This window comes from Physcomitrium patens, chromosome 1 (genome assembly GCF_059467195.1).
Source record: "Physcomitrium patens ecotype Gransden chromosome 1, ASM5946719v1, whole genome shotgun sequence".
Lineage (NCBI taxonomy): Eukaryota > Viridiplantae > Streptophyta > Bryopsida > Funariales > Funariaceae > Physcomitrium > Physcomitrium patens.
The window spans coordinates 25,712,980-25,740,422 of NC_143410.1; the positions used below are offsets into that span (position 1 = coordinate 25,712,980).

General features: G+C 33.7%; 3 protein-coding genes, 1 long non-coding RNA gene and 1 pseudogene across 14 annotated transcripts; 4 read left to right on the plus strand and 1 right to left on the minus strand.

Annotated features, from left to right (window-relative positions):
- Positions 1-10,585: 10,585 nt before the first annotated feature.
- Positions 10,586-13,602, plus strand: LOC112290117 (ADP-ribosylation factor). 8 transcript variants are annotated; one of them, XR_016505759.1, is made up of 5 exons: positions 10,650-11,042; positions 11,831-11,977; positions 12,192-12,364; positions 12,664-13,135; positions 13,324-13,602. XR_016505759.1 is itself a non-coding variant. In XM_024536118.3 (4 exons), the coding sequence occupies exons 2-4, from the start codon at positions 11,890-11,892 to the stop codon at positions 12,979-12,981; spliced, it is 579 nt and encodes a 192-aa protein (XP_024391886.1). In that variant the 5' UTR covers positions 10,586-10,687; positions 11,831-11,889; the 3' UTR covers positions 12,982-13,602. The 8 variants fall into 8 exon arrangements, 5 of the variants coding, with proteins under 5 accessions (XP_024391886.1, XP_024391858.1, XP_024391877.1 ...); XR_016505760.1 differs by having other exon boundaries at positions 10,653-11,000; XR_016505762.1 differs by lacking the exon at positions 10,650-11,042 and adding an exon at positions 11,193-11,330.
- Positions 13,603-15,199: 1,597 nt separating this feature from the next.
- LOC149989960 (uncharacterized) lies at positions 15,200-16,076 on the plus strand. The gene is made up of 2 exons (XR_016505765.1): positions 15,200-15,565; positions 15,935-16,076. It is a non-coding gene; the product is annotated as an uncharacterized LOC149989960 (long non-coding RNA).
- LOC149989961 (protein arginine N-methyltransferase 1.1-like) lies at positions 16,069-16,871 on the plus strand. 2 transcript variants are annotated; one of them, XM_090254738.1, is made up of 2 exons: positions 16,069-16,386; positions 16,557-16,871. In XM_090254738.1, exons 1-2 carry the CDS (start codon positions 16,069-16,071, stop codon positions 16,695-16,697), a joined length of 459 nt encoding a protein of 152 aa, XP_090110864.1. In that variant the 3' UTR covers positions 16,698-16,871. The 2 variants fall into 2 exon arrangements, with proteins under 2 accessions (XP_090110864.1, XP_090110867.1); XM_090254741.1 differs by having other exon boundaries at positions 16,532-16,697.
- Positions 16,697-17,407, plus strand: LOC112285736 (protein arginine N-methyltransferase 1.1 pseudogene; annotated as a pseudogene). Its single transcript, XR_016502100.1, has 3 exons — positions 16,697-16,753; positions 16,933-17,065; positions 17,247-17,407. The product of XR_016502100.1 is annotated as a protein arginine N-methyltransferase 1.1 pseudogene (transcript).
- Positions 17,408-17,901: 494 nt separating this feature from the next.
- LOC112285730 (rop guanine nucleotide exchange factor 7) lies at positions 17,902-23,399 on the minus strand. 2 transcript variants are annotated; one of them, XM_024526789.3, is made up of 8 exons: positions 21,774-23,399; positions 20,952-21,305; positions 20,622-20,738; positions 20,316-20,470; positions 20,033-20,107; positions 19,484-19,768; positions 18,900-19,268; positions 17,902-18,637 (listed from the first exon to the last, which is right to left on the minus strand). In XM_024526789.3, exons 1-8 carry the CDS (start codon positions 22,027-22,029, stop codon positions 18,134-18,136), a joined length of 2,115 nt encoding a protein of 704 aa, XP_024382557.1. In that variant the 5' UTR covers positions 22,030-23,399; the 3' UTR covers positions 17,902-18,133. The 2 variants fall into 2 exon arrangements, with proteins under 2 accessions (XP_024382557.1, XP_024382577.1); XM_024526809.3 differs by having other exon boundaries at positions 21,791-23,304.
- Positions 23,400-27,443: the final 4,044 nt, after the last annotated feature.

Genomic DNA, 27,443 nt, shown 5'->3' on the forward strand with positions numbered 1-27,443 from the left:
CAAGCTGCTGACAGCACTCTTGATAGATTCCATATACATATATATATATATATATATATATATGTACATACATACTCATTCTAAATTCTAATTTACCAGGAATCACAAACCAGATTTTTTAATTATGTAAATTAATTATTTGGAAAAAAAAATTATGAATAAAATTAAACAATTTTTATTGATATTATTGATATTTTTATCTTAAAAATTTTGATATTATAACATCAAAAGTTCTAAATCGAATGAATTTTATTTATATTTCGATTTTCTATATAAAAAATTAAAAAAAATCAATAATTATTTATTTCTTCCAATGTGCTATTACTTTTATTGACAAATCAAACAAAATGAATTAAAACATGTATTTATATTTCAAGAATAATAAATGAAAAAAATTAAAATTTTATAAATGTTAAAATTCATCTCAAACAAGAATTTCAGGAGCATAAAACATTGAATGTAAATATAGAAAAATCTAATTCTTGGCAATTTAAATGCAAAAATAACTATAAATATCCTAAGAATAGTTTGGTATTTTGTGAACTTCTCTAAATTTGTTGTACTTTTTAGACACATAAACAATGGATATGTTTAGGGTCGTTCCAAAAATACCAAACTCAAATATAACATGGATGCCTAGTTTATTAAAATTGCACTATATTAGAAGAATAAATATTCATTTAGTTTCCAAAAGAGAATTTTTATTATGTCATTATTATTACAATCATAAAACTTTATTAACATGTTTGATTGTAATGAAAGGGCACATAAATAAAATAAAATAAAAATTATACGTGTTTTTCCATATTTATAAAAATAAATAAAATAGTTTAGAGCTCAATACTTATATCAAAATTGAAATTGTAGTTTGGATTATCTTTTCAAAAAATTATTCCTTAAGTAGGAGATAGATGTGTATCTTGTTATTGTACTTTATTTGAAAAAACACAATTTAAAAAATAGATTTTATGATAAACATTTTTTTTAAAGGTTTCAAATTATTTTAAGAATAATATTAATTATAAATATTTTAAGAAGGTTATTTCAATTTTCCGTACAAAAAGAAAGAAAGAAGGTATGTGATTGTGATAGCAGAAGATACAGAGACGTATTTTCTGTTATTTTCTTAGATAACATGAGGTTTTATATTAGGTCCTAAAAAATAGTTGTATAAAAATTTGATATACAATTTTTACTTTTTTTTAAGGGCTACTTATTGTATTTCATATTCTGATAATGGTTGTAACTGGCATCAAATTTAGATAATAGATTTTTCTGAAAAATATTGATAAATTTTTTTTGATTATAGTTGCTATAGTTCCTTTCATGTATACTTATATTATTATAATGTATATATATACACTCATTCATATTTTTATTTTTTGTTAGTGTTTATTTTATTTTAAAATTTTAAAAATAGAGATACATAATAGTTAATTTCTCAAAAAAACTAAATATCCATTTTATATAAATCAAAATATTAAAATGACATATTTGTTTATAATCAAGCCACTACTTAAAAAAATAAAATTTGATCTTTTAAAACTTTAATTTGATGTATTTTGATTTTAAAGATTTGATAATATTTTTTTTTCGTTTTTGTTTTTTATAAATCAAAAAGTATAGTAGAATATTTTTTGAAATGACATAGTTTGTCAATCGGATTTTATGTTATATTCAATTTAATATTATTTAAAAATATTTATTCAATAAAAAATTAATAAAATATTTAATAATAATTTTAAGATTATTGGAATAAGAAGATTAAACTTATAATTATATATATATATATATGCACAAAAATAAAAATCAATTATATTTTTTAAAACTTACCTAAATAATATAATTACATTTTACAATCTATAGTTACATGTATGATACACAATTACTTTGAATTCATAGTGTCACTTAAAGGTCATTATTTGTTTGATTCCCTCATTTTCAAAAGCATGAGCAACAAAGACTATGAATTGAAGCAAGTTATTTTGCAATCCCTTGTGAAACTTAATTATATAAAGTTTTTATTTCAAATTTCAATAAACATTGTTCATAGTCTTAGATTTCATGTGCTTAATGTTTCTTACTTTTGCATCCAATGTCTTAAAGTAATAGCCAAAAATATATGTATGTGTCTTTGAATGCGACTATTTTTTTTGGCTCAAGCTACATGCACACCTCAAGTTAAAATATGCATACCTATTATATACCAAAGATATGAATTTTAAACAAATAATAACTTAATACACTCTTATGTCACTTAAAAAGAACAAATATTTACTCAAAATTATTATAGTATTGAAATTGGAATAACTATTACCAAAGACGATTAGACTAAAAAGTCTTGAAATAAGATTAAAGACTAAAAAGGCATTGACAAGCATAAAGAAGATTTCACTTTTACTTCCATATATATTATATAATTAGGAGCTATGTGGTGACATTCTATAAGATTGCCACAAAGTTAACTTATACTGCAACCTTTCAATACATGTAACAAGTTATTAAATTATTGGCCAAATTTCTAACCTACTAATCAACTACAAACACGTACAAAGCCAAAGCCACATCTATAAAACTTCTAAAGTTTTTTTGTATAAGATATTATTAAATTTATCTATTTTTATTTACTTCTATCTATTAATATTATCTAAATAATTTTTGGATTAAATACATATGTCTATGATATTTTCTCTCCTTTTAGAAATAAATTCCATGAGGAATAGTGATCATATATCGATGAAGTTTAAAATACAACAAATTGTATTTACTACATATTTTTATCTTTATTTCCTTTGAAGGTAGATGATAGGTCCTTTCAGCTATTAATAATATGTTATTTCAAGGTAAAAATATCACTTTGATATTTAATCATTTTTTAGGCCTTTATATCTTTCTTCAAACAAAATATTTGTAACACCATCAAGAATTGTTTCTACTTCCAATAAAGTCATCAAATATTGAAAGTCTCTTCCGAGGTTATGATATCAAACTTATTGTATCTTCCCATCTATATATATATATATATATATATATATATATATATTACAATAAATAGTCTTGATATTATAATAAAATAATTTTATCTTATTTCCCACATAGAATTGAGATTGTTCATTGCAATAGGCATCTAAGTTGATCTTTTATTGGTCTTGAGCTCATTTTAGTTGTGCCTTTATTATTGTATGTAGCTTCAATAAATAATTTTCCAAATCTTTTGCATCACAATTATCAACTTTTGAAAAGTCAAAAGTATCAAGTTGTGGATAATAATCATAATTAATAAAAAAAAGTGTTTATTGAGTAGACAAATGTACCACATTATTATGAATAAATTTTTCTAATGACAAAAGAGTTGTATAATCATCTTATTGGTAATTGATGGTATACCTCAAATACTCCTTCAAAACTTGATTCACCTTCTTTGTTTGTCCATTGATTTGAGAATAGATAGTTGAAAATAGTTTTATATCTACCTTTAGAATCTTTACAAGAATTCTCTAAAATCTTACTATAAATTGAATCTCTATATCTAATATAATATTTTTTAACAATCTATGATAATAATAAATTTTGTCAAGAAAAATATTTAGTTGTTGCTTCACTTATGATAGATATTATACAAAATACAAGATATGTCATCTTAGTGAAAAAATCTACTATCACAAATATAAAATCATAAGAATCTAAGGTTAAAAGATTTGTCATAAATTCTACAAAAACAAAATACTATGATTGTTATAAAATCAATAATGGTTGAAAATTTTTGTAAGGTCGATGACAAAGAATTTTTTATCTTGAATAAATGTCATATGATTTTACAAAGTCTTTGATTGCTTATTACATTTGAGGCCACTAAAAAATTCTAGATTTTAGTTCTAAAATCTTGTTGAATAAAAAATGTGTGGCTGCAAAGAAGTCATAACGAGCTTAAAAAACATATAATTTTATTTCACCTTTTAGAACATATAAGTAATTTTTAAAATAGATTAGTTTATTTTTAAACCTAAATTTGGAAGTATCATGAGACTTAAAAGAATTATGCTTAATATCATAAATAAGAGCATTACAAGACATATTTAATTGAACTTACTTGAAAAAAATTGAATCAAAAATCAATGTTAATTTTATTGTTTAAAGATGAAATTTCTTTGGTTTTAGGATGATTACTCTTTGTTGGTCAAAAGATGTATTTCTTTTTGAGAGAACAAGATAAAAACGTTTGAAAAAGGCATTTGATAAACTTTTTTTTTCAATTGATAAATAATATTAAAATCATATTTTAATAAAGATATGCTCCAACAAACTTGGCAATAACTCAAAACATGTGCTAACATGAAATAATTGAGGTTCTTATAATCAATATATATGATAATTGGACTAAAAGTGTCTTTTAAGTAATGACACCATTTTTAAAATAAATTCTTAATTATAAAAAATTATTTATTATAAATTTCATAATTCTTCTTTGTTATTAAAATTTTCTTAAAATAGAAAGAAATTAGATGGAATTTATCATTTGCTCCTATTTGTAACAATATTACATCTAAGACAAAGTTCAATCTATCTATTTCTATAAAAAAATACCTTGAAAGAAGTTAATATAATATAAGATTGGTGCAAAAATAAAAATTATCTTCAAAGCTTTAAAAGATGCTTCAACTTCTTTGCTCTACTCAAGTTTGTTATAAGTCAATTGTGTAGGTCAAGGTATAATTTGAGAGAATTTCTTAATGAAGATTTAATAATAATTAATAAATCTCAAAAAAAATTACACATCTTTTAACGTTCTTAGAATCTTTAAATCTATGATAGTTTGTGTCTTCTTAGAATCTAATACAAAGCAGTCATTTGGAATGATGTATCCTAAGAAATCAACTTGAGTAATATAAAATACACACTTTTCTATCTTGACATATAATTCTACAATTTTTAATTTTTATACTATATAACAAATATAAAATTTATATTTTTTAATATTTTTAGAATAGATTAAAATATTATTTAGATAATATATACTAATATCATTAAGAAACTTACAAAAAAATATCATTAATAAGATGTTGAAAAGTGGTTGGTACATTTGTGAGTCCAAAAAACATGACATCATATTTGAAATATCTATATCTAGTTTGAAACACAATCTTCTATTCATCTCTTTTTTAAAATGTATATCAAATTATATATTCTTTATAGATCTATTTTTGTATAGATCTTTGTTTTATTGAATTAATCAAGAATTTTTAAGATCAAAGTAAAAGGATACTTATTCTATATGGTGATTTTATTGAGTCCTTGATAGTCCACTCACATCTGTAATGATTTGTTTTTTTTCTTCACAAATAAGATAAGACCTTTTATTGAAAAATTTTAATGGCATATAAAATTCTTAGCCAAATTCTTATCAATATATTCTTTGAGTGCAACCAAATTGTTTTATTATAAGCAATAGATTGGTCTAAATGGCAATTAAGCTCCTTCTTAAAGATCAATTGAAGTACAAAATGGACAATGCTTTAGAAAGATATTTGTATTTTTTGTCTCAAAAGTAACTTGATAATCTTAATATTGACTTGAAATGCCACTTGTATTTTTTCTACTATTAAAAATAAGTATGGCATATATAACAAAAGGTGAATTTTTTTTGTAGTATGTATGAAAGCCTTTATACCTACCAATAAGGCTTTAGTTGTATTGGACTTATGGATTTCTACTTGACTAACAAAATCTGAAATTAAACTACAAAAAATAAAGATTATAAGAAATTCAATGTATTTGAGAGTTATATTTTTTTAATCATAATAATCCTAAAATAACTAAGTTGCATATAGATTTAATTACATTAAATATTACAAAGCTATTATGACTATTAGTTGTTAAATCTAAAAAAAAATAAATTATGAATGACATCTCCAAAAGAGAACAAACAACCATCTATTACTTCTATATGTATGGATTTGATTTTTTAAACTAAAGATATATATATATTTTTTAAAAAATCTTTATTTATAAAATAAGATGAGGCTCTTGAATCTAATAATTCAAAAAAATTGTGATTTTTTGGTCATAAATTTTTTATTATTATAAAATAAGATAATGAATCTAAGAAGAGAATATGACCTTTATTAAATATTGTATAAGGTTTCAACCACACAGTCTCTATGGTAATTGGAAAAACTTGATTTTTGATATATTGTTGTCTTTGACAATCATAATTTTTATTTTGTAATTATATTATTTTTTTAGACAATGTTGAGAAATTTACTTGGATGCTCTACAATATAAGTATAAATCTTATTAATAATGTTAAAAAAAAATATTTAATAAAAATTTTAAAATATATAATATTAATTTTTATAGATTTTGACTTTAATGAATAAACTTCAAAAAACTTAATAAGTATTAACATAACTTGACTTATATTATTTCAACTAAACCACTATTTTTTATATCTTTCAAAAAGTTAATTATTGCATGGAATAGCTTGATTAATGTATTGTTGTAATAAATCTACTTTTAACATTATCAACAATAAATCTTTGATATTATCTTTCAATTCATATCAAAATTGATTTATAAGAATTTTGTCATTCCAATCTATATCACAAAGAAGATTTTGGAATTCAATAACATATAGAATGGATAAATTTGATTTTTTTCATAAAAATATGAGTTTAATATCTATTACATTTTTTCAATTACTTTCTTCAAATATGATTGTAAACTATTTCAAGGATAAATTCAAAGTATAGAATAGTTTTAAATTCTTTTTATTCAAAGATGCAACTAAAAAAAAATACTCCTAGATGGAAGTGCATCTATGAATCCAACTTGAGTAAATCCATCATGGTATTGGAAAAGACAAAACTTTGGATAGAACTTCACTTGTTATAAAAATCCTTGAAATTTTGATTTTATTCCATCAAACTTCTTTGGCATACTTATACTTGCTTTTCTCATACTTGTAGTAGCAAGATTTATTGGATTTAGTTGTGAATTCGATCTACTTGCTTCATTCAATAGCACAACTTCTTCGAATAGAATTTGAATTTTATTATTAACTTCTTCTACATGCATAGGAATATTATCTCCATGGTTGATATTAAAAATACATGAAATTTTCAATGCAAGATTGTTAACAAGCATATAAATATTTGAAATAGTTACAAATTTATTTTCAAATTTTAAAATAATAGCATCGATAATTTTTTCTTTTAAAGATAATTCAAACAAATCTAAAAATCAATTAGAAGAAGGTAATTTGTAATCTTTAATATCAAATAAAAATTCCCACAAAGAAAGATAATCATCTCATTTTAAGAAAAAAAAATTAAAACTAAATATCAATTTAGTAATGGATAGTCTAAAACCTTCAAAACTCAACAATAGAAGTAGGGTGATCCACTCACTTCTAAAACAAAACAAAAACAATGAATTAGCATTCTTGGCAATTGTCAAGAAAATAAATTTTAAATAAATAAAAACTCAAGATTAATATAGTATTGAAATTGAAATAACTATTTTCAAAGATAAAAAAATTAAAAAGTCTTGAAAAAAGTCTAAAGATTAAAAAAGCATTAACAAGAGTGAAGAATGCCTTTCTTTTATATCCATATATACCATCTAACTAGAAGCTATGTGGTGATGTTTTATAAGACCTCTTATACTTGTCTAGCTTGTAAGATACATGCCTTAACTTATAAAGTAAGTTTTTTATATGTGCACTATATGGTTAGCTTTTACCACATGCTATCAATACGTGTAATAAGTTGCTAATTTTTTAGCCAAGTTTCTAACCTATCAATCAACTAATAAAACATGTAAAATCAAAGCCACATCTATGAAGCTTCTAAAAATATTTTCTACAAGATATTATCAAATTTTTCTATTTTTATTTATTTATATTTATTAATATAATCTAAATAATTATTGACATATATATATATATATATATATATATATATATATATTCATTACATTATATATTTTCATACATTCAAGATTTCTAATCAACTTATCTAAATTCATTTTTTTTTCTCTCAATATGGATTTTAGTTTTTTTCTTTCTTTTTCTTATTCTAGCATTGGTTCTATTCTCTTTCTTTCTTCTTTTGCTTTAACACAAGTCTTAGCCTCTCTTCTTTTCTTTCTTCTCTCAATACAAGGCTTAGTTCCTTTTGCCATTTCTTCTTTTTTTTGGTACAAGTCTCAATTTATTCTTCCATCTCTTCTTTATTAGGAAAAAAAATCAAGACTCATATTGGAATAAAAAAAAAAGTGGGAACCAAGATCTATGCTAATTTAAGAAAGAGAGAAGAAAGCTAAGACTTGCAATGAATCAAAGAAGAGAAGGAGGAGAACTATGACTCGAGCCAAGATAAGAAAAAAAGGAATTTGGATGAGCTAATCAGAAGCCTTTGGTGTATGTATGGATATAATAAGTGTATATATATAACAACTTGGAGTGTGCTTATAGCATGAGCCATTTATTTTTGATATATGTATGTATTTATAAAAATTAATGCAATTCTTATTTTGATTATATATCAATAATGACTTTATTTTATCATAATTTAGTCATAATAATATAATTATTACATTTAATACATTTTTAACTTTTAAAAGTGACTTTATCAAAAAATCAAATGTAATAGGAATTTTGTATTTAATAATTTTGATATGACACACACACATATATATATATATATATATATATATATATATACTAAAAATACCTTTTTTTACTTTAACTTAGTGAAACGTTATTTTTTTGAAGTAATAATGGAGTTTTATTGATGGTTTTCTTTAATTTGTTTAAAACTTATTATTTTAAAAAAACACTTATTCTTTATTTAAATTATTTATTTATATATTTAAAAAAAATATTAGATAATTTTTTTCTCATATGAATATTCTTTGATTCTACAAAACTTAGTTTAGTGTTGATACAAGCAAATGTTTGCAAGTGCTTTTAATCTTTTAGTTGAGATTCTTGTTAACTTGTATATTTGGTTGTTTTGAAATGTGGTGAAAAAGTACAAGTTTAATTACAGATTTTTTTATTTTATTTGATTAGAAATAATAATATTAATTACTTGAAGATGTGGATTGAAATTAATGAAGCAACTTCAATCAGAACAAATGGATAGACAAACTATATTGACATTCTTTTTAAATTAAGAGATGTTCTAACTTAAAAGGCTAGTAGACTTAAAAAAAAAAAATTCATAGTAGTATATAAAATAGGTTAGTATTTTAGCATGTTGTTTTAAGTTAAGTTGTTGTACCAAGGTGAATAAATATATGTATTTATTTAGAGAACTTGCATCATCTACGTTTCAAATTCTTACCTCAACAATAATATAAAGCTACTTTAAAGTTGAAATTGGCATAATCTATTTTAATTGTAAAAAAAAATTTGAACAATGTGTTTTTAAAAATAAAAATAAAAATTAATAAATTATTAGCACAATGATAATTTTTTGGATTAATATTTTAAAAATCAAAATATATCTTTTTTTTCTAATGATCCAATAGTAATTTTAAAATAATATAAATATTTTATTATGTGCAATTATTCTTATATAAATATCCTTGAAGGTAAAATCTACAAACAACAATAACATCAATATGAAAATTCTTGCATTATAGTGCAATCACATATAAGGATTAAATATAAATATGAAGTTATTATCAAAGAAATCATTGATAGTTGAATTTAGAAATTTTAAGCATAAAGGCCTTTAAATAAAGATATAATTTTTTTAAATCCATGAATATTCCATATAAAAATTATTCACATAGTAATGCACCATTATTCAAGTCATGATTTGGATTTTTAAAAAATTAACATGTAAGTAAGATGTTTTTTTTGAAAAAAAAAATCACAATTAAATTTTAAATACACTCTTATAAAAAAATTAAAATGTCATATTTATTTCTAAAATTAAAATTCTAGATTAACAATACTTATTCAAAGAAGAGAAGCAACTATATAGCTTGAATGCTTTGTATTAATTCCAACTATTAGTGCAAAGAATTTATTGTCAACTTAATCCATGTATACAAATATTGTCTTGAAGATTCGACTTACAATATGTTAAATGCTAGACTTCTTAGTGGTGCTTTGTTCATCTAATACACATATCTAAACTACTCAATCTCCAATCTTCTCGTTTACAAAGAAAGTTCCAATTAGAACAGTAAAGAATCCAAATTTTGAGATAAAAAATAAGTTAAAAATATAAAAATTGATTTATATCCATGGAAACTACAATTCCAAAGTTACAAACTACAAAAACAAAAACACACATCATTTTTGTCTCTCCAACTGCATCCATTGCACAAGCATGGAGGATGCATACTTAAAAGTGAGATGGACCCAAGACCGTGACGACGGCAATAGGGGTGGTGGGGCCAAAAGGCACGGGCGCGGGCACGGGCTCGTAAAAAGGCTGACAAGAATGGCTTCTAACGACAGGGGCAGATGGCGCGGGTGAGCGGGCTGGGTGGGGCCTGATTCGACCCGTGCAACCCCAGACCCGCGCCGCAGGAAGGAAGGAAGGAATGAGGCCACCCTCGCGGATGGAAGCGCGGCGTTCGTCGACATGCCTTCGACCCACCCACAATCCAAGGGGATCAGTGGATTTCTTCGACGCAATTCGGTCAAATTTGTAGCACCGAGGAATGGGTACGCGTGACTTTTGGTCAATTGTGTCTCATGTGACGCAATTCGTGCACACGATGGGCAGTGGGTCTTTGTCAGCACAGTCGGTAGGTCTTGTTACGAGCGTAAGGTGATGGAGGTTTTGTAGAGAAATGAGCAGGAAGAGGAAGAAAAGGGAGGAGGAGGAGTCTTGGAGTGTCATCCACGTCTTGTCAGAGTTCGTGCGCAGATGCTCCGTTTCCAGGCGCATTCCGAAGCTTCTCTGTTGCCCAATTGGTTATTTCACTCGAAGGTGCTCTTGCGGATTTGGAGTTTAGAACTGGACACCCTTAGCCAGGTGAATTAGTGTTAGTTGCGTGGAGAGGTGCGATCTTCTCGGGTGAGGATCTCGGGGGCTTTGTGTCCGTTGGGATTCCTGGAATGTGTCGGGGTGTCGGGACAATGTGGAGGGTTTTGTTGGTGCTGTGTGGATTGTGAATTTTCTTAGAATTGTGAGGATGCAGTGCGTCATTAGGTTGTTGTTGTTTAACTTGTGAGGGGTTGTGAGAACTCTAGTTTGTTGAGGACGACTAACGATGTAGTTTTCATGCTTACGCTCTTTTAGCGATGCGTTGAGACGGGTGGATCACTGCCGTCATTGCAGTTTGTGTCAGAAAGAGATTGTCTGGTAATGAATTGGGTGCTTCTTGTCTGGCTATATGCAAGAGTTTTGTGTGCGTGTATCAAATTGTACGTAATTATGACTTTGCTATGTAATTGGTATTCTTAACGATCCACGAGCAGATTAATTTCAGTCAAGTGTATTGTTTTGTCAGTCAACACAATCGTTCGTTGCTATCAAATTGCAATTGCGCTCCCTAGATGCAAGTTCTGCTCTTTGGGGTCTTTTCGGGATCGTCTTCTTGTGGTTATTCGTGTCTGACTTCTGCCTCGACCTTGGCCTTGGATATTAGTTGCAAACGCTTCAATTGAGTCGGTTATTTAATTAAGCGGTCGCACATCTACATGCAACTGTCTTTTTTCCGACATTTGCTATTACAGATTTAGCACTAGAATTCGCGCTTTGACTCTTTTCCAACATTTACTCAGCTGTCTATTTTCTTGCCAAGTCCAGTCCTAGTTTTGTTCGATTTCCCAATAATGATCTGACGGGATTACGTGATACAGTTCGTGAAGGGGATAAATTCTTTAATAAAAGTTAAGAAAGAGTTCAACGAAGAGCAGTCATGGGGCATTTTTTGGGGAAGCTGCTGTCCACAATTTCTTGGGGGACGAAGGACTACGGAATTCTTATGGTCGGCCTTGATAATGCAGGTGAGGAATCTTTCTTCCTGAGCCTCGTGAATACCCTCCGCAATACATGTATTACGACCACATCATTTTGCACAACATATGAAAGCAATCATTCCAATGCTAAAAGTAGCGCCGGAAACTTGCGCGGCCTGTGGGCTTAGACATCCTTAGTCTGCAAGTTTGACGGTTGATGTCGTTCATTGTTGACGGGTTTTGCATGACATTTGGTACGCAGGGAAGACGACAATTTTGTACAAGCTGAAAATGGGTGAGCTGGTGACGACGATACCCACAATTGGGCTCAACGTGGAATCAATCAAATACCAGAACGTGAGCTTTACTGTGTGGGATGTGGGAGGTCAGGACAAGATTCGGACTCTCTGGCGCTATTATTTCGATGGCACCCAGGTCAGCTGCTCATCCATGTGCAGACGCCTTTCTCGACTTGGTGGTGCTGTTTCGTGCTTGGTTACTGATTCATGCTCAAAAGTAGCTTTATGGAGCATGCTTATTATTTCTTCTGTTTCCATTGTAACATCTTTGCACAGTCGACGATTTTATTGTCGTTGGCTTGGACGAATTAAAACTTCGACTCAGTTTGAAATTCTTCAAAACGCCTTCCACAATTGGGATTCTCAGGCCAAGACGTGTGCGTACAAGTCCAAGTTTTTAGCCTTCAGGTGATTCGATTCTTGGCGCATGTGCAGGGTTTAATCTTCGTGGTCGACAGTAATGACAAGGATCGAATTTCAGAAGCCAGAGATGAGCTTCACAAGCTGCTGAATAACTCCGAACTCACCGAAGCAAAGCTTCTGGTTTTTGCAAACAAGCAAGACTTGGCTAAAGTTTTGACAGCCAAGGAGGTCACAGACAAGCTCCATCTGAACCGATTGAAACAGAGGGAATGGCACGTGCAACCTTGCACTACCACCACGGGTGAGGGGCTCCGTGAAGGACTGGATTGGCTCGCTGCAGCTCTCAAAGACAGTCCACCCAGAACTGCAAACGTGTTTGACGCTCAATGATGATGATCATCGGCCTGTTTCTTCACGCCGCCCCCATCCACAATAGACCAACTGTCTTGACCAGATCTCGACGTTACTCGGGATGCCCATACGAAGTGCACCACGGTTGCTGTACATAAAGAGGACATTAAATGACGCGATTCTAAACCACTTGGTAAGCAAGTTATAGCAATCCATGCGTGTGTAGTAAACCTCGGATTAACTTAACTCTTGTAAGATGAGCTCATGGTATCTACAATCTCCTGTATGCTCAAGTGATTTGCTGTCAATGACGCCATTGATGCTCAAGGCCTGGTGCTACTAGCTCAATTGCGACTGATCAAGCAGTCTGATTAATTGCAGAAGCATATTAGCCACTTTGATATGGTTTATACTTCGACTCTATGGACACAGAGTCTGCTGTGAGGTTGGTGAAGGTTCAATCTTAAGCTTCAAGAAAGCATGTCTTGTGAGAGATTGAGGCAGATAGATTGTAAACTGAGAACGATGCAGCGTGTTTTATACAAGTTGCTACAAGAGCTCCTGCGTCTTGTTGAAACAGTTAACAGTTCGGAGAGAGATTCTTATCCCAGTTCTTCAAAAAAAATCAATGGAGAGTTATGGATTGAGCTGGTTTTATGATATCTCGGAGGCATGCTGAATACATTTCTGAATGCTTTTACTTGTTGGACACTTGTGTGACAATGATGCTTATTTGCTGAAAAGAAGCTCTTGTAAAGTAATGTGATATCAATGGATGATGCAACTGAACATATTTCAAGCATTCAATAGTTTATCAACAAGTTGTGGGTACTGTACCGTTGGAGTTAGTATTTAAACAATGCATGCATGAATGGATTACTTGTAGAGGACAAAACTGTATCATAATTTCCGTGAATATAATACTGGTCAATCCATTGTCACTTAAATGTTTTTTGTTTCAGCTACTTAAATATGGTTTATCATCACTATGGGTCAACATTTTGAGTGTTGTGTATACGTTTGATATGGTTGGATTATGTGGTAGCAAAAAAAACACCCATACTTCAAAAAATAACAGAAGTAGCATGTTCTATTGAATGTAGTAGCATATTCTAGATGAAATATTTTTAAAATGCATCATGTTAATTGGATATTATTTTTTATTAAAATATTCTTAAGCATTATTATTTTAACGAAACATGAAGTGATGATAATCTCTGATTGAGGTTTTATACTGATCAAATTGTATACTTTAAATGATTAATACATCAAGTTGATGTAACAAAGCATTTTAAGAAAAAGAAGATATTGAGTATGCATTTTTCTTTTAAATAGTATACATAATATAAAGGTCAATGGGACTTTAAAGTGACATTAGAGTTTAGTAGCACCTTAGTAAAGAACAATATATGAATGCAAGCCACGAAAGTCAATAATGTTAGAAAACATCTTAACTTGAGATAAGGGTGTAAATTTATGAGTTACAAGAAGAGATAAGACCATAAGTAATATAATGAGAAAATTTCTTTTGAAATGATGACTATTAATAGTTTCATAATTATTTTTAAAATATAAAAAGCATAAAAATCTAACAACACACATCTAATATAAAATAAAATAAGAATAGAATGCTAAATTATTTATATATATTTGGATGTACTTTTGTAAATGAATATATATATAATTGAATGAAGGATAATTATAATATTTTAATCTTTCTATGATGACATAAGAGCTTTAAACTTTTACACTCATCATAATTTTGTGTTCAAATCAAATATACACAAAGAAAAGAAAAGAAAAAAAAAAACACAAAACACAAAACACAAAACCAAACAAAACAAAACAATGATGATTTAAGGCTTTAGCTTTTGTCCATTAATAAAAAAATAAATCATTCAATTACACACAAAGCCAACAACAAATGTATTCCTAGGAGTAACTTTTGGAACATATGCTAAATCTACGTAGAACATAGATGATGTGTCCTACATAAACACACGTTCTCTAACGTGAACATCTACGAAGGTTAACTAAACATTGGTCGGCAATAATGACCGGGGAATCCCGGCAATGCCGAAACTTCAACCGCCTACAACCTGGAATCGAAACGGGGAAGGTGCCGAGGACCGGTTTAGCCAGTAATCATGTCTAGCACCCCCTAGTTTTCCGAGCGTGTGGTTGCACCATTAGCTTAGGTTTCATGAGCGATGGAGACACTCGGCCTCGTTGCGAAATTTAGACCCCTTGGCAGAGGCCGCTCCCTGCTTAGATTGGTATAATTTTATTTTGTGGACGCACGCGAAGTTGCCACGTCGATTTTGGTGTAGTTTTGAGAGAGAACGAGGTGGCAAAGGTTTGTTGTTGTTGTTCTTCCAGGAGAAAGGTGTTTGATCAGGGCTCATGGGACGTCGGAACAAAGGGAAGGCGGTGAAGGAGGGGGCGTCGCTCATTAACGTTGCCAACGGGAATGTAGTCGAAGCTATGGCTGCAGAGGAGGGGGACGTTAAAGCCATCTCGGTGCCTTCAATCGCCACTGCTCAGATTGAGAGCGATCAGGGTGTGGTCACGCCGTTAGAGCATACAAGTTCGGATTATTACTTCGATTCCTATGCGCATTTCGGTTAGTGGTGTCAGTCATACATTTTTTCCGGGCAGTTTTCTGGAAGTTAAAAAGTTTAGCGGCGTTGGATTCTTCTCTTGTCCTATCTGTTATGTCATGGATATTTGAGTATTCAGCTTTTCTCTGATTCTTTATCTTCTCATCGAGAATTGAAAACATGGTTTGAGAGAGGTAGTTGATATTGCTAAGCGGATCTGACTACAAATGTGTTGAATCCTTGGCATGAAAGTAGTCGTTGATGAGCCTGTTTTTTCTGTGAGCCTGGGCTGTCCCTTGTACTCAATCTTGTAGATGTTGACAATTTTTGGTTCGATTGTCTGTGCCTTTCAATGATTCTTATTTTCCTGTTGCTGTGGTGGTTCTCTGCAGGCATTCATGAAGTGAGTTTTGGCTTCTTATCAATAATATAAGTCTTGCAAGTGGCATGAAAGATATTTTATGCACGAAAGATTATTATTTGTGGTGTTGCCTTTTGTGTCAGTCAGTATGATATTACCCTGGAGATGGAAAGTTGGACTAAATTTGGTAGGGTGGATATCCTGAAGAGTGTACGATGCGCTGTGTGCATTTTCAATTATGAAGTCAAATGGTTTTTCAAGACTGTATTCATTATGATTAAAACAATGTGTCGAATTGTTATCGGTATTGGTATTTTCATTTCACAGGAGATGTTGAAGGATACTGTGAGAACAAAGGCGTACCAAAATGTTATCTATCAGAATAGTTTTTTATGTAAAGACAAAACAGTTCTGGATGTTGGAGTGGGGACAGGTATTCTCTCTCTCTTCTGCGCCAAGAGTGGGGCGAAGCATGTATACGCGGTGAGTTGCTTACTAACCTTAAACATTCCCTCTGATACGATGAGCTGGTTGCTCACCTCTATTATTTGACAGTGATGAACCTAGACTGGTGCAGGAATTACTTAGATACTTTCTAAGTTGCTTGATTAGTGCTCACCTGGTGCAGGCAATCTCCTTCTTGTTGGTGACAGGTGGAATGTTCGACAATGGCAGATACTGCAAGAGAGATTGTGAAAGCCAACGGGTACAGTGACGGTGAGTGTGGTAAATGGGTGCTCTGCAGAACTGCAATACATGGCCATTGGTTGAAAAGTAAAGCACAGTTTACGTAATGAGCCAGTGTTCCCCGAAATCATGTCTAGATTTACTGTACAATACATTAGCATCGGTTTGTGAGTTTAGTGGCTTTGGAATTGCGGGCACGAAATTTTGTGTGCTTGAGATGCAGTTATCACGGTTCTGAAAGGAAAGGTGGAGGAAATAAAGCTACCAGTTGAAAAAATCGACATTATTATCTCAGAATGGATGGGTTACTTTCTTCTCTTTGAAAACATGCTTGACACATAGACGAGCACCAGGGATCTTTCTTTCTCAGCTCCTTTCAAAGTAGTGGCTACCCGGAATGATTTCATTCATGCTTTGGTTGCCTACTTCGACGTTATGTTCTCGAAGTGCCATAAGCCCACTGGATTCTCAACAGGTGAGTAATCTGTCCACTCTCCTAGTCACTGATTGAGTTGACCCTCACATTCGGGAGATGGGTTTCATATTGTGCCCCACCCGCAACATCGTGTATTTATATATATATATATATATATATATATATATGATATCTTTGATGAGATAAATATCACTGAATGAAACATTCTGCTCGTGTGCAGGACCCAAGGCGCGATCCACGCACTGGAAGCAAACGGTTATGTACTAGGGTTCTAAGATTGCCCCTAGCGTCTAGACTCTAAACCGCTCAACGCACACGGAAATGCTGTGTTGCAATCTGCGAGGGTGAGGCTTTGACGGGCACAATGAGCGTTTCCCAGAACAAAAAGAACCCTCGTGACTTGGATGTGACCGTCCAATACACTTTTCATGGAAAGAATTCACGAGCTTCAAAAACACAGCATTTCCGTGTGCGTTGAGCGGTTTAGAGTCTAGACGCTAGGGGCCATCTTAGAACCCTAGAAACTGTTACTTTCGACTACTATGTATGATGCGCGTATTGCCCTGATCATCGTTTCGCCGAAGATAAGGCTAAGCTTGATTTAGGTGTGGCTAGTACACAATCGTATTGGTGCGGAAGTCCCTTTCCTGTATCTGCCCTTGTTTATATTTGCTGCACGGGTACTTCAATGTCTAAGGTGTGTTGTCCAAATGCCACAAGTCATGGTTTGGTCCAAGATCTTACTTGACGGTGACCAGTCGTGAACCCTCCCACAAGAAGTCATCTCTGTCATAACTTAAACTACGATCAGTTTACGTGTGTGTACACAACGAATTTTGACCGAATTACTATATCGTCTAGAGGAAGTACATGGGTTTTCGGAAGGAAAATTTTGTGATTAATGAACCGAGTAATAAATTACGGGTACACATGATGCGTATTTGCGAGTTCTCCTCGGAGAAGAAACAATCTGTTGAAGTTTTCACTAGGGTAAGCCCGAAAAAGATGAGCGTTGCATACTGTGTGTGTCCCTATGCTAGCATGTGACAACTTCTGATTAGTGAAGAATTGATAATGTACAAGAAGGTTGCTTACAAAGATATACTACTAGTCGCGCCCCGGAGGACTGTGAAGAGCATTTAAATTTTCGAGATGTCCTGCATGTGTCCACGACCTCCCATCATCCAGCGAGAATTTACGTGGGCCTTCAGATTCCAACAAAGCTTCACCTTCTGGTATATATTTACACATGTACTCTGACAGTGCTTTGCCAAAAGAAGGCGCTAGAATTTGTTCCTTGGCGTCCTCGTGAGGAGATTTCGGGGTTGAACCACGAGGACTCGGCGCAGGGCTACAGCTGGGCGAGATGGAAGGTGTCGTATATGTGGTGCTTAAGGAAGTGAATCGATCGGAACCATTATGTCTCATTCTTCGACTTGAGAAACTTCGACGATGCGATAGTGATCCATCCTGATTTACGGATAGTTGAGGCCGCAATGACCTCGTCACCAGATCATCCGCATACAGGACATCATCAATGCGTGCAATGATATTAAAGGCTAGACTTTCCAGTACACGCGAGTAACTCTCTAGAATTGACTGCCCCACATCCTGCGGTTTCAACAAAAGATAAATTAGAACAGATCAAGTACTCCATGACGAGCATGAAATTTCTTTAATAGAAACGAATATGTAACAAAACACACGTCACATCGGTTTCAAAACAGCCAACAGTTGGACAGAGCCTTGAATTTACTGTTACTGCGTTCCCTCTTCGAGATAATCACAATGAAAAGCTGCTAAAAAAGCACCCAATGAGAAACATATTCATTCAGTCGTTGCATAAATGAGCGGGCCCTGGTTATGAACATACCCTGTTGAACTGGATCTTATTTGCATCTAAAGCGGTCTGCGACATGCCTGGAACTCGTTGTTTCAAGCATATGAGTACACTCTCCGCTCTTTCAGCAAGTACTGCCCTCCTTTCTACATCGCCAACTAAGTCCTTCATTTTACTCCAAGAGGTTTTGCGGTTGAGCTTGTTCTCGTATGAAGACAAATGAGTCACTCCATTTGTCTGACTTCTTCGCCGCCACCCAACCACTGCAGCTTCTAACCGATTCGCCATCTCTAAAATATTGTGTTCATCGTGTACGTCTAAGTTTGATACAAGTCGGTCTGGAGAAAAATGCTCCGAGGCTATTGCCCGGTACAGTTCATCACCAAGGCAAGTTCTACCATTCTGAAAATTAATTACATTGCAACTTATCAGTACCTTCACCTCAGCCACTGACTGGTCTATTATCACATCGTTGTGGCTTTACCAATGTACAGAGACACTGCAACCGCGCAGAAAATCTAAGCCCGAGAAACTTCGGCTTAAATGATCAAAATACGAAACCATACCAGCATGCTTGACTACTTTCTAGGCAGGGAGGAAGATGTTAAAAGTAGTACCTTCGGGAGAGTCTCAAAGTAGCACTCCGGCGCCTCCATCTCGATTAATACTTGTGCATTGATAGCCATAGCAGCTTTAAGAATTTGACTTGTAGCATGCCTTTGATGGTGTAGAAACTTTTTAGAAGAATCTGAAAGACCCCTAGCAGGCACATTTGGGGTTGGCAGCCACCATTTATCTTCTTGCCGCTGCATAGAATGCCGCACGTTTCTACTGTCCTCAGAAACTGAAATCCCCTGGTCCACGTACCAAAATTCCGTCTCATGGTAGCTTTCAAGCGAATCCTGAGAAATACATAGAAAATGTCAACAGAGATTGAAATGAACTCAACTAGGATGATATGCAGACAAACGAACTGTCGCGTTCGACTCAACGAGTAATCGAGCCATGCTACCACCAAAAATAGCTGTCTAGCCACGAAACTTACAGCATTCTTCAGGTCCGATGCTCGGAACTGAGAGAGCAGCTCAAACATACCAATCAAATGAAAATTTCCGTAAATAAATGCACACGCAATATATGAAAGGCAGTAGGAAAAAGGAACGTACAAGCAACATGTTGTCCAGCTTTCTAAGCGCTGGCAAGTTGATGCTAAGATCTGATCGAGGTGTGCTTATCATAATCTGCATTCAAGAATGTAGAATCCTTTTTAACTTGTCCGAAAAAACAATCCAAGTCACCTGCAGATGGTGAATGGAGCAAGAGAAATATATTGACGCGTTCATCTTATGAATTAAGATTGCGGTGAATGACTTCGGGATATAGACACGTACTTTTGCACGCTTTGAAATAAAAAGAATGCCAGGAAACCTGATCAAGAGAGCAGCATACCTCAATTGTGCTTCCATCTGGATATCGTTGCCACGATGGGACCAGCTCAACGATATGATCACTAACTGAAAGAATCCAATCCATCTCTCGCCTCCACATGGTCCGCCGCTTCATGGACAGAGGCTCTAACCTCCACAACTCTCCGAACACTGACGCTGCAATCACAATCTAAGGCATTAGCTGCTGAAGCGGAAGCCTTTTTTAAGCTAGTCGTCAAAGAATCAACACTGCAACAATATGCCCATCCAGGTGGGAGAAAGGTTGTTTAACAAAGAGATCAAGAATGGTAAGATCGTTGATTTGTACCTGACAAATTCGTGATTGAGTTCGATATAGCCAACGCAGTGCAAACACCTTTTCCCCCACCAGACATATCCTCCCCAAGCAGAAGCTTTGCAAACTTCTCCTTCATCATCTCCACTTCTGTAGAAGCAAAAAGTAATCAGAAATAACAATCACTCGCAACTGAAATAAAATGGCTGGTCAAATGTGCAACGGTAGGAAGCTCGCTTGGTAGCAGACCCTGATGACTTGAGAATGCTTGAATAATGCTGAAAATTGTTGAATGTGAAGATAAATCGCAAAAAAAATCTTATTAAGGATTTGCAAGTGCTCAAGTGAAAGACGCTGACAAACCTGAGAGCTCTGTAGTTCTTTTTTCCCTCTTTTCTTCCCACATGAAGTTCTTCCTACCACTAGGCATGTTCGATGAAGGTGAAAGAGCTGCATTTGGTCTATCCATTCTGCCCAACGGCCATCCCAAAGGTGAAGAACCCGTCGAACTGCTTGCGGCATCATCACAGTGATTCAGACTAAAACTCGCATCTCCATCTCCCAATAGGTCCATACTAAAGCCCTCCATGCTGAGGGTAGAACTTGTTCCATCTATGCTGCGATTCTCAAACTTATCCTCCGATAAAATATCAATCGGGATTCTTCTTGACCCGTCTAACGACGTCCCCCGCAATCCTTTCATCTTAGACACAAAATCTGCCTCAACGAAGATAAACAAGAGTATTAAAAGATGTACAAGGTTCTTCATCCGTTCCCAGAAAACTTGCGAAGCTTAACCAACCAGTCAACTGATTTCCACAAAATTTATAGTTCCGATAATAAAAATGGTTCAAATATGCATGAAACTATTAGATAGTAACTTCGTTGTAATTTAATCAAAAGCTTAAGCCGTAAGATCCAAAAGCATTGAGGTTGACCATGGCGCCTTCACCTGCTACAAACTCTATCCAGTTCTAATCTAGATATGGAAGATACGACGACATTGACACTCTTAAAAGCATGTCGGGGATTTCAGGCGGACCAAGTGCTCTAATTACAAACTTAGGGAACCGAAAAGATAGTATTCGTTTGAATGGAAAAAAAAACAAAAAAAAAAAACAAAAAAAAAAAAAAAAAAAAAAAAATCTAGATGCAAGGTAGTATGATGTAACTCGAGAAACCTACAAAAAGTAGCGCAGCACCTCACAGACTTGTTGTCGTCGGAGTAGTTAAGGGAAGTGCCGGGATTTTGATGTGAATAGATTGGAGGTGCTATACGGCGTGGTATCCGCAGTCCTCCAAACCATGAGAAGTTCCTTAACACACGCAATGGTGCGTGACCGATGAAAAGAGCGCCACAATCTTGACCAATTGCTAACTCTCTCTTGCTAGTATCAACAAATTCGACTCGTTGGCATTCGCTTCGGCCTCCTTGTTCCATCCCTATCTGTTCCCTCTACGTACCTCTGCGCCTTTCATCTTTCGGTTCATAGTTTCCGCAAATTGTTTGGAATCCAGCACAGGCTCAATTACTGTGTCGTATACTCCCGAGCTGTTTTTGCGACTGTTATATTCAGAAACTAAGAACGAAGAAGACAGCATCTCACGATTTTCGCACTTTCATAAAAAAGCGAAAGGAGAGCCTTAGAAGAGAGGTGCTACAAGGTTTGGTATCCGCCATCCGCAGTCACTGGCCTCGGCTGCAAACTGTAAGGTCATCGAGTTTCGGACCTTCCTGATTGAGCTACGAGGAGTATTTCTGGCGCAAATCGCGTGAACAGCGTGGATGTGCATTCTGTGCCAAACGTCTTCACAATTCAACTCTAAGAATTTCAGAGTGTTCAGTAAACGTTTGACTTCAACCTTCAGCACGATAGTATTCCCGCACTTGAGATTGCTTCAGAAGAAATGGTGCTTTGACGACGCACAGACAGCTCCGGCACTGGTCATCATCCACTATCGTACCGCACGTGTGTGCAGCTCCACAGCCCTATCAACCTCCTTCAGACGCCAGTATCAGAAACTCTCACAAGCAATGAGGCACGCCAGGACCTTCAGCTACGATCGCCATCCAGCGCGGTATTTAATTCAGGTCCCCACTGAACGCTTCAATTTCTCGTATCCCAGCAGCATAACAAACTTCACGTACACGGGAGAAACACCGTCGCAGCCCCAGCCTGCCGCAGCACGCATCAACAATCACAATCCACGTCTCCACCAGCTCTCCAGCTCCACACCTCAAAGATAAAATCCAATCGTCAGCTCTTCACTCCCTCACCATCACCACGGAAGGGTTTCACAACAATCCTCTGATCTTCTTCAGCACTCCCAGGCTTCTTCTTCTTCTTCTTCTTCTTCTTCGTCTTGTTCTCCCGTCGTCAAGTCGCACACTCTCTCTCACCTTCCTATCCACAACATTACACCAACACATTCATCTCCACGGAGCCAATCCACCTCTACTCATTCCACTAAAAGCCTTTCACCTGTCAACCTTTCCTCCTCATCAAAGTCACTCTCACGATGAAGGCACCTCCCACCGTTCGCCTCCCACGAAACACTACCAGCCAACAACAACAGACACCAGCTCAACACCCATTATTCCAGCACCAAAACACTCAGGAAAAAACTCTCTCAAGCCGTCCCTAAACTCGCATCACGGCTCCCACACAATCCCCGACAGCGCGATCTTTTGCAGCTGCGCAGTACGTTAAACTAAATGAGGTTTTGAACGTACTCTCACAAGAATTAACGACCAGTATACAATTGCACGCATTCAACTGTGCCTCGAAATTCCAGCAAGGCCGTCTCGAGCATGTGTTCTTCTCCTCGTCTCACTCTCTCCCCCTTCTAATGTCAGCTCACCTTGCGTGCAGAGATATCCATAGATCTCCGGAATACATATTCAAAACAAGGCGTAGAGTTGGAACCGTAGATCTACGGTGCGCGGTGATGGGGAGCTGGCTAAGCCGAATACTTTATCCTGATTGGGGTGAGGTGTGAAAGGGGGTCGCCAGCCATTCGAAAATGAGAACGCAACGAAAAGACAAGCCAAGTGGCCTGTTGCGAACGTGTGTGTAAACGGACAGAGGGCCCTCAAATATGGGTGCCCACTTTTTTGGTCCCACGAATCCTAAGTAAAGCCTTTTACGTGGGACTAGCTGTCTATGCTTTGAGGGTCGTAGATAGAAACGGTCTCTCGAATCTTAAATTCTTAAACCCCATCAGTTATATATAGACTTCCATTTGTTTTCCATTTGTTTTCTGTGAAGAAAATAGAATGAGCATTTAATAGGGTGATGTGGATTGCGGTTGAAAGCCCGGAATCCGGACTTTTTCGTCTCTTGCGTCCACACTCTTGGTTTGAGCTCTAATGGGATGATCAATGTTTGTTTTTTAGCACCCTACTATTCGTGAATTGAAGGTCTGAGGCCTCCTCAGTCAGAGAACTGATGAAAGACCGACATCCCTCCCTCCATCTCTTCAGAGAGGGAGCAATGAAGAGATGAATGACACCCAATCTTCCTCATAAAAGACAACGAATCACACACTTTTATTTGCCATTGATTAAACCCTCTTTCGTATTAACTAGCTCCCCTTGAGCATGAGAGGACCGTCGTTCTCTTAGATAAACGGAAGTCATTCCCTTGTTGAGAAAGACAATCTGGTCTGTCTTTTCAACTGCACGTCCTGGTCTGAACGGGAGATACACGTCTAGATCTTTTATCTTTTGCCAGCGTGGTATCTTTTTCCTACGTGGCACCCCACTAACCTCCAAAATAGACAAGTTCACGTTCCTCACAACAGTTCCACCATTGGTTTCCAATTGAGGCAAATGAATCAAAATATTGAAATTCCTCGGAATGCTAGAACGTGGCATCCATCAATCAGTAGTACATTTTAAGACTATTATCAAATTATTTTTTTGATATTATTGTTCTAGCTAGTGTTTATGTTACTGCCAGAGAATGTTGGAAGTTTTTTTTTTTTATCAATGGAAGAAACAAGAAGGGGCGCCTGACATTGGTTTCTGTGGCACAGAGGAGGGTAAATTAAGAAAATGATTAAAAACAAAACAAAACAAAAACAAAAACAAATAAAAAACAGTACTATGACTACTTTTGCATAAGGAAAGTTAGAAGAATCAGAATATCATGTGGATGCTTTTTTGTGTTTCCAGTATTATGATTGTCACCTTGACGTGTTCATGGGTTTGCCATACCAAGAGTATTGATTCAAAATGGTTTATAGAATAACACTGTTCGCAAGTATAATTGTGGTCATGGTAGACTCCACATCATTTTCTCACTTTTGTTTTTGTTTTTGTTTTGTACTCTAACGGTTTCTTCGTAATAGGTTAAAAGTCTTAGACAGCAACTCCTCTCAACATCCAACTGATCAAATCCTTGAGAGTTCTTGGACTATGAGTGATTTACATTTTCATTTTTTTCTTATTTTATTTATTTATCCCCCCACAACCATTTGTAGGGCAGTCCTAGCTCATCACTTTTTATGACCTAATTCACATGAAATGAGGGCTGGGTGTCGCAATTTGACAACCTGTCAGCTCCAGCAGCACTGTCAGCACTGGTTGCATTCATTCCTTTATTGCCGCACAACCAATTGTTTGTTTTTACTATTGAATTTTAGCAATATGGGTTTTTTTTGTTTTTGTTTTGTTTTGTTTTGTTTTTTTTTTTTTTTTTTGTTTTTTTTTTTGTGTGTGAGAGTAAGCTTTGGTTCTTGCTTCTGTGGACAAGTTTCCCTTGTGATAGAGTAGTATCATGAGTGTGGCAGACAGTCATTTGATCTGTGGCTATGCACCAAAAAGCATTTCCACCTAACCAGAGACAAAAAAAAAAGGCTGTTGTGTTGAATCCCCATGATAGTCACCACAGTGTAAGTGGCTGCAAATATATAAAACATAACATTTTCCCTGCAAGACATTGAGATTTAAAAAAAAAAAAAAAAAAAAAAAAAACCTTATGTATGTATGTGTATATATATATATGTGTGTATGTATGTATGTAAACACAAGAACAATTTACTCCAACTTGCTTGTAATAGAAGCACCACGGAATAAAACACCAGTCAATAAATGTTCTACACATGCCTATTCTGATGTTATAAAAAAACAGGTGAAAGCACATGAATATATGTCCTACAAACTCCCTGGCTCATGTCAAAGTCACAATATCAATGTTCATAAAAAGTCCCACGGGAGAGGCAAAGATCAAACTTGTTTTGCAAAAGCCATAATCTTGGATGTTGAAATTTGCATTTATATCTTATCAATTCTCACACATTCCTCATTTTTTTATTTTCTTTATTTTTTTTAAAATTTATCAGGAGTACTTTCCTGTGCAGATTCAACATATTTCATCCACACCCATCCCACTGGTGCTCATATTTTATTTTATTTGGCTTTGTTTATTTAGTTATTCATTTAATTGATTTTACTGTCAGTGACATGAGTCCTCCATGTTCTGAAAGCTGTGCTTGAGCTGTGGTTGTAAGGAGGAAAACAAATATACATGAGGGGATGGCAGTGAGAAATTTTGCTCCATGCCCTGAAGTGAATGAAAGGAGAGGAGAGGAGAGGAGAGGAGAGGAGGGCTGGCAGCCATATATAATCACTCACACCACATCCTTTCCTTCCCTTTTGTATGTTTTGTCACTGTGTGTGTCTGCACCCATCCTGTTGAAAGCCTCTCATAAAGGGGAACAATACAAGGCCCCACTGAGGATGTGATCACAGCTCCCATTCTCCCTCTCAACTTGAAAGGGCTTCCCATTTTGCTGCTGACTGTGTACAAGAAATTGTAAATTAGCTGAGAGTTAAGAATGTATGTATGTATGTATGTATATAGTTTTTGAATGTGATATTACTGAGCAATAATCAAGCAATTCTAATGTTTGTAAGCTAACATGGTTACCATTCTTTTTGGCTCTTTCTAACACATCCACTTTGGATACACGTTTATAAAACAAAAAGTATTATTGATGGAGTTTAATAGAGGTTATAGAAAAATGCCAATTCTAAAAGTAATTAGATTTGAAAATTCGAATCTATCTGAATAAAAAAACAAGAGGAACAAGTTGTTTTAACCATCATGTATAAAATGGCAATGAATGTTTTTTTATACAGAAAACAATTAGTAGTGATTGTTGAAGATTACAAATACATGCCAATTATTTATTTATTTATGGATATTATATATATATATATATATATATATATTTTGCATTTATATATCCAATTATTATTGTAATTGATCATATATCTTCATGATGATTAGTACATGTAAATAGCAAAAATTGTGGTAGTACTAGCAATACCCGAGATTAATATTTTAGTAATGAACTAATTAAAAAATTATTGTAATGAACAATAAATCACTACAAAAATAAAATTTATTAAAAAATAAATATTTAAATTATTGTTAGTTTTTTTTAATACAAAGCCCTGAAATATTTATAAAATATATAAATGCTACAAATAGCTAAATGATACTTAAAAAATATTTTAGTAAAATTCTAAAAAATATTTAGGTATTATATCTATATCTATATCTATATATAAATATATAGAATAGAAGTATTTATTAAAAAAATACTTTGAAGCTTAACAAATAATTGTGATTTTTATCTAGTTTTTTTTAAATATATTTATTTAATATATATATATATATATATATATATATATATGTTTTTTTAATTTATTTTAGAAAGTTAAAATATAGATACAAAAACTTGTTCTTGTAGTACAAATACAAATTATAAAACAATATAATATAGTATTGTTTTATGTTATATTAGTTGTTGATTTTAGACTTCTTATATATATATATATATATA